General features: G+C 40.7%; 1 protein-coding gene across 1 annotated transcript; it reads left to right on the forward strand.

Moving 5' to 3' along the window:
* Positions 1–7810, forward strand: CNIH1 (cornichon family AMPA receptor auxiliary protein 1). Its single transcript, XM_062576549.1, has 5 exons — positions 1–113; positions 1446–1514; positions 4770–4882; positions 5890–6033; positions 6883–7810. The coding sequence occupies exons 1-5, from the start codon at positions 33–35 to the stop codon at positions 6908–6910; spliced, it is 435 nt and encodes a 144-aa protein (XP_062432533.1). The 5' UTR covers positions 1–32; the 3' UTR covers positions 6911–7810.

Below are 7810 nucleotides of genomic sequence, written 5' to 3' on the forward strand. Positions count from 1 at the left end.
CGCCGCGCCGCGCTCGCCCGGCGGCCGCCGCCATGGCCTTCACGTTCGCCGCCTTCTGCTACATGCTGGCGCTGCTGCTCACCGCCGCCCTCATCTTCTTCGCCATCTGGCATGTGAGTGCGGCGGCGGCGGCGGCGGCGGCTCCCCGCGCGGGACACGCGCGTGGCGGGTCGGCGGTCTGTTGGCGCGGGCGCCGCCGCCGCCGCCGCCTCGCGGAGGTGGCGGGTCTGGGCGCGCCCGCGCCGCTGGGGGCCGCGGCCGGGCCCGGGCGCGCGGCCGGCTCGAAGCGGCCCCGGGGGGCGGCGGCGAGGCGGCGGGGGAGACCCGCCCGCGGCCCCGGGGCCCTGGCGGCGGCGCGGCCCCCGCCCCGCGGCGGCCCGGCGCGGCCCGGCGCGGCCCGGCGCGGCGCGGGTGGCAGACGGGCTCCCGCAGGAGGCAGCGCCGTGAAGCCCGCCCGGGAGAAGGGTTTACAGCGCTCCTGCCGTGGGCCAGGTCGGCTGCGTATTTGCTGGAAGTAATAAGTACCCCGCTGGTCTCGTGCTTTCTGTTAACACTTTGTTTTAGAGGGTTTTGGTAATTGTTGAGTTTCTTGTCTCGAACCTGGCGCAGGGGAGCTAGGAGGCTACCCCAGACCAGCCACGGGAGCCCTGCTTTGGGAGAGCAGGGCTGCGAGGAGGACGGTACTCTTGGCCATATTCCAGGCTGCTTAGTTACCCTTTAAAAAGGCGTTTCATTTTAATACAAGTGCTGTCTCGTAGACCTATTTGACTTTATCTTGAACATAAACGATCCTTATCCAGGTAACATGTTGATTGTCTCAAAACTTTTTTTTTTTTCTTAATGTTTGATATGGTATTTGTTCTGTAGAAAGGACTTTAATTTTATTTCATATTGGTATCTCTAAGTATCTTTGTGTAAGAGCTCCAACATTAAAAAAAGAGTGTACGTAATGTCTGCGGATGCATCTTTGGGCCACGCGAACGGGGTCAGTGATGAGACAAGACATCTGGCTCCTTTTAAGGTTGCTTTTGCGCTCCTGTTATTAATGAGCCAACCTGTGTGTCGACACTTGCAACGTTCGGGGTCTGGGCCTGGAGGAGGCAGCGAGTGGGGTCAAACGCTGCCAAAATGCACGTGGGGAACCTGTTGCTCACGGGTGACAGTGCGTGAATGAGGGAGGTAAAAAGGCAAAGTGTGGTTAGCGGCAGAAGTCCCCCAGCATCTTAAACATCTTCCTTCTTGTTTCCTGAACCTGTCTCAAATTGCATTTTACCTCGTGGGTTTATGGTGCTGCACTTCCCTGTTCACGGAGAAGAAATTGCGTTCCTGAATGCGATGGCGGCACTTGGAAGCTGTGGCTCTGTACCAACACGTTATTTTGTCATGGATCATGTATTTTACTGCTTCTGGATTGAAGAATCATAACTGTTTCAATTTTATTCTAGATTATAGCATTTGATGAACTGAAGACTGATTACAAGAATCCCATAGACCAATGTAATACGCTCAATCCTGTAAGTTGCATGATGAACGATTTCTTAAATACATTAATGTACAGTACTTGTTTTTGGTAGTATCTTGATTTAATCAAAACAGGCAGTAGAACTGCATTTGGGCTGACAAAACCTAGCTATTGGATAGAGCTCCTAGGGAGAATTCTTTATCTGATCATTCTTTACATTCAAGGTTGAATATTCTGACTATTATTAATCTGCTGGTGATCTTGTCAGCTGTCATACTAACATTCTTTCAATCTGCTTTTTACATTTTCGGCACAAAGACAGTTGAAAAGGTCAAAAAGATTAAAAGAGTCAAAATTGCATTAAAGGTGTGTACTGCTTTTTAGTTTAATGTTTTTAATGCTACTTCATTTTGTTAGGAACATTTGTACTACTATTAAGATGTTTTGTTTATTGTGCTTGTTCATCTGCTTGTTATTTGTCTGTTTAGGTTTATAGCAACTTCATGAATTTCCATATTTTGTGCAAAACAATTTTGCTTGCTTACCCAGTGAAGTGGGGAAAACTGTTACATGCCTATTTTTTACCTCCTGTTGATTAGCTGAAGTAACTTCAGATAGAAATAGATAGTATTTTTCAAGCAATATTTATTAAACTTCGAGATCAAAGGAGACCAGTTGTTTTTAAATATTGACCAAGTAAGTTCTGACCTTGCTTGAGGGTTTTGATGGGCATACGGTGATAGGCCTTGTTTTCACTTTTTGTTTTGTGTCCCAGGATCAGGGGTATATCTTGGGGTCCTTTTTTGGATGCAACTCTGACAGTCCTTGACTTGTGAAAAGCATTTGAATGAACTCTTTGCTTGCGATTATGAAAGGCCATTAATAAAAGGGAGGCTTATCAAAAAGCATGTATCTCGATACAGCCGAATCTCCTGCTCGTTTCCCGTTGTTCTAATTTTGGCCGGGATAGCCGGAGTGAAGCAGAGCGCAGGGGCAGCGCAGCAGTGCAGCCTGAACTGCAACTTCCCTGTGTTTGAAGAGTTAAGTAAATTATGCAAATGCCAAATGAATTTCCATTTGCTGGGGTGAAGGGAAGCGTACATTAAACACGCACCTCGTGAATCAACAGGGAGCATTATAGCAGGAGGATGAGTGGGGAGCAGAGGAGATGATATGCAGAGGGTTGCTTCTTGGGGAGTGAGGTCTGATGCTCGAAGAGATGCGCATCTAACAGTTTCCCTTACTTGGTCTGTTTGACAACCATTTCTGCTATAGTATGGGGGAGGGCAAATTCTCATTACATTTATGCATTATGATGCATATCTTATCACAGCCTATAATGTATTATAATGCGCATGTTTAAAGCAAATATTAAACTTCTGTTAACCCACATGCATGTAGTGTTTATTTATATGATAGTGTTGTGAAATGAAAATATTTAATAACTTGGTATTTTCAGTTGTGAGAAGTAGGTTAGATGTTAAGAGTAAAGTTAAGATCCAGACTGGGAAATGATCCTGGACAAAGGCACACAAGTGTTGCTTTTCTGTACAAAGAATCAAAAATTCTGATAACGAGGAACTGATAGACACTTCAGTAGCAAGACTGGCTCAAAATAGTAACTGCTTAGTATACTGTTGATGTCTTCTCTTTCCTGCTCCTGTTACAGTAGCATTTATTCTCAGCGATGTTTCTTCCTCCCTAGCTTTTGTGATAAATATCACGATAGAGTATGAACTGACTTCATTTTCCTAGAGAAGTGGAAAGTGTAAGGAAGGAGGATAAAATGTTGTGATAAATTTGTAAGAGGCAGATATTCTGGTATGGGTATAGGGTATAAAAAACAAGAAAAAGAGAAACGTGTTTGTTAATAAACTCAGTAGGTTTCAGACCTGGTAAATCTGTTTCAGTGGGCTGCCAAATGCACTGTGTCTTGTGTGGTTAGAGGGTTCCCCCCTCCCCTTTTTATTATAATTGTCAAGTTGTGAATGGTAAGTATACCAAGGATCTGTTTAAAAAAGAAACAAGAAAAAACAAAAAAACTTGAAACATTTCATTGATGACAGCTCATTTTTGTTGATACTGAGGCAAGTTTGTTTTGTTTGGTGTTTTTTGTTTAAAGACATAGAAGATAGTAGCAGAATAGATGGGGAGAATGTCTGTTTGCTGCTAGTATTCAGATTTCTAGGAAGGTATTTTTGGTGTTTAGAAGAAGCATCTGCTTAGACAGAATCAAAGAAAATTACAAAACACTGAATCTTGGATGTAGTCATCCTACACAGACGGTGTTGTGTGTTATGTATATATGCACGCGCACACATATGCATGTTTATATAGACATTTAATTTAAAACCTTGATTTAGAAATGGAGATTTTTTTTTCCTGAGAAGTTTTAGTTAGTGATCCTGAGTTGAGGAGTCAGAAACTTAGATTTGCTTCTTTCTGAACTGTCTAACAAAGAAGTAAAGGGTGCCATTTTTGGGTGACTTTATTTTAGAAAATTTGACTCTTGTGCTAGGTGCGAGGTTTTGCTGGCTCTTTGCATGCATTTAATCTACATATCTCTCCGTATTACTCCTTTTAATAACACTAATGCTACCTGGCATTTCACACTTTCTGTGATTTCATAGTAACGGACAGTTAGCTCTGGACTTCTGCTGGGAAGCATGATACTACAAAGCATGTGTATTAGGAGGTTCTCAAAAGGCCCTGTCTGAAGGAAAATGAAACTGGCCAATATGCCATGAACTGCACATGCATAACTGCTGCTCTTCCCTCCTACGCTGCAGAGAGCATAGTGCTTGTATTTGTGCATACTCACGTGCATAACGATGTTACGGCTGATTTTGTTCAATAAGGCTTGCTGAGGATGTTACGTTTTAGTAATAGTTTGAATTTGAACCCTTAGGACACATGTATTAATACCAGAACAAAGCTTTAAAATAGTGAAACACAAAACGTCTGCTACAGGGAGCACGTTTCCTATTGGTGTTTCGATGTTGCATGAGCAGAAATATCTTGACGCCCTCTTCTGAGGGTCATGTACAAAATGTGGAAGCCATTAACAGTGCACTTAGATAACAGAAGCAATTTCTGTATCTTTCATTTTTTAAAATATTCTTTTTGGTTAATGAGTATAATGTGAAAACAGCAAAGCATACATTGCTAGTTGTTTTCACTTTCTGCTGTTGCCTTGTTCCTATTAGTGTTTTTAGTAATATTTTTAAACAATAACTTACTTCAAAATAAATTATACAGCATAGGGTTTGAATAAACAAAACTTGTGACTCATATTTTTCTTTTCCAGCTTGTACTTCCAGAGTACCTCATCCATGCATTCTTCTGTGTTATGTTTCTCTGTGCAGCAGAGTGGCTTACACTGGGTCTCAATATGCCATTGTTGGCTTATCATATTTGGAGGTAATATTGATGAGTCTGGTATCTCTGTCGTCATGTTAATTGTAGCTCATTTTCCAGTTGCAGTGCTTCCTGTTAAGTGTTCTGCTGCTTTGGTGAATAAAGGTGCTTTCTGATAAGACAAAGCTTATGTCATGGCTATAAAATATGAACCGTTGCATTGCTTTCTCTGTAATTTCTTTATTTTGTCTTGCTATGCAAGAATTGGGTTCTGTTGTATGTGCATTGGTTTTATCTGAAACATCAAAGGCCGACTAAAACCGCAACCTCACGCTGGCTTTGAGCCAGTGTGGCCTGCTCGTAAGGGTGGCAGTCCTGCTTTCCTCCTACCCTCAAGCTACAGGTGCCTCTTTCTTGTGTTGGTGTTAGTGCCAGCGCTGCTGTGCAGGGAGCTGCAGGAAGGCAGTAAAGTGGCAGAGCAGTGACCAGCGCAGCAGCTGGCGTTCACGGTGCCGCTGCATCCATGCCAGTCTTGGCATGGAAAGGAATCATAAGGGTGGAGGTAGGACTGGTCCTTTTGCTAGTAGCCTGCATAAAACTAGTGACTTTTTTTTTTATGCTGCCCCAAGTATTTGTGATAGTCAGCATTCATTTCAGTAGTGATTAGAGGCAATCAGGCTACGTGCTGCTCTCTTCTCCAGCTTTTCCAACCCTTTTGTGAGGAATGCAATTTATCAGTTAAACAGAATACTATTTTTCATTTAAAATGAAATGTAAACTTACAAATTTGTCCTATGTCCTCCTGCTGTACCACAGAATTTAGCACGAGTCAGGGCACAGGTAAGCTCTTGTGGCATCATGCGAAAAAGGTCCTCAAAAGGCATGTTTAACTTTGGGGCATTGTTCTTGCAATTCATGACTCCTTTATGGAGTTTCTGGACTGTGCTGTGAGGGATGTGATTCCTTGTCTCAATTTTGGTATGAACCTCTGGGTGTGGTGGATGGGGGCAAGAAACACTTTTCCTTTGTTGTCACTGCAAAATCTGTTGCTAATTGTGTATTGCTTTCAGGTACATGAGTAGACCTGTGATGAGTGGCCCTGGTCTGTATGATCCTACAACCATCATGAATGCAGACATTTTAGCCTACTGCCAGAAAGAAGGATGGTGCAAATTAGCATTCTACCTTCTGTCATTTTTTTACTATCTATATGGGTAAGTTTTTTCTTCCTCTTTTTTTCCTCTCCCATTTAATTTTAGTCTGAAACTTTCTGATGGGGCTTAGCGCAGAAGAGAAAATTTGTATGTAAAAACATATCTAGTACCAACTTTCTCAAAAAAGAATCCACAGTTACCATATATTCTGTTTTAAAACATAAGTTGTAATTTGGTTTTAATTACAAATTTGAACCTCCATGTACCAAAATTATTTCAGAAAACATGACTGGAGACTTAAAAGCTCCAAGCCTTTCTTCTTTTAAACATAGTTTAAAAAATCTCCAGTATTTTCATTAAGAAGTTGGAATAGTAGTATTTCTAGCATAAATGATTATTTTGATGTAAATGTGATTTTTGTGGAAATTAAAGGTAGAAGAGTCATTCTAGAGGTGAAAAGGTGTAGGATCCACAAAAGCCAAGGCAAGCTCCAGCTGTACCTCCTCCCCCTTCTCAAGCCAAAAGCAAATTTTTGTTGCTCGGAACCAGTGTGCAGTCTTCCCTCCTCTCTGCATACTATAGTTCTTAATATGTAACTAGAATAGTGAAGGCTTTTAACATGTATTAATTGACTTTATACAGGACTCCCCATTCTAAAATCACTTTAGTGACAGCTGAGTTTGTTGCATCGCTTCATGTCATATTTTATAATGCCATTATTTTGGTTTCTGAAAAGTCAGGAAATTGTGTGTATTGGTTTCTCTAAAAAATTCAGTATAGTCGCAATTCATGTGTCTCACACACCAATTTGTTCCTTAGAAGAATATATAGAACTATATAATTTGATGTATAACATCAATCAAAACATTACATCTTATTACATCTTAATATCTTTATTTTATTTTCCAGCATGATTTATGTTTTGGTGAGCTCTTAAGACGACATTCAGCAAGCTTTGTTCCAGTTAAGTGCATGCAAAAGCCACAAAACATGGATTCTTTCCAATAAGAACCGGTTACCAAGACTAAATACGGAATCTGATGATCACATTTGAATTAGAAAAAAACAACTCCCCTCTTTTTAAAATATTTCCACATTTTATACCTGTGGGAAGACTGTTTTCTTGTATTTTACTGGGACAATGAAATTAAAGAGAATTAAATGTAAATTAATATAAGGAAATTTGGGTTTGAAAAAGTTCTGACTTTGCACTCCGTAAGGAACAGCCATAATTTTCAAGTAGCTATTCATCACTATCCTTAGTATACTAGGATTTTTTTTTTTTTTTTTTTTTTTTTAACTGGGCTTTATAGTGGTTTGTTTGGACTTGCAAATCCCCATCTAACTGTAAATCAGCTGTAGCTGTCAAGTGCTTAAGAAGGACTGAAACCTTTGCTTATTTTACCTGTAGGTGACTTCAGTCTTAGAGATGAATACATGGACACAATTGCAAAAATAGTAGTTCTATTTTTTATTTTGCCTTTTTTTTTTTTTTTAAGATTTCTATATGGTTAAACTTTTCCTGTATAAGCATGATTGAGAGATGTCCTGTATGTTCACTAAACATTAGCCTTGTTTTAATTTCAAGCATATGTCATTGTGATAGGAGATGAATTGCCACAAAGGAATGAATTTCAGTGATTTTTTTTTTTTATGTCTGTGCAGTCTTGTTAACAAATTGACAACATGCAACACTTAAAGTCCAATGGTGAAAGTACTCTTGAGTTTAAGAGTAATACTGCAGACTTTCTCAAAGCAGAAATTGAGATTGTGAAACTGCCCTATTGTTCCTTAGTGCAATAAATAAAAAAAGAAAATCAAATTTAAGAGATGCTTA

The sequence above is a fragment of the Rhea pennata genome, chromosome 5 (genome assembly GCF_028389875.1).
Source record: "Rhea pennata isolate bPtePen1 chromosome 5, bPtePen1.pri, whole genome shotgun sequence".
Lineage (NCBI taxonomy): Eukaryota > Metazoa > Chordata > Aves > Rheiformes > Rheidae > Rhea > Rhea pennata.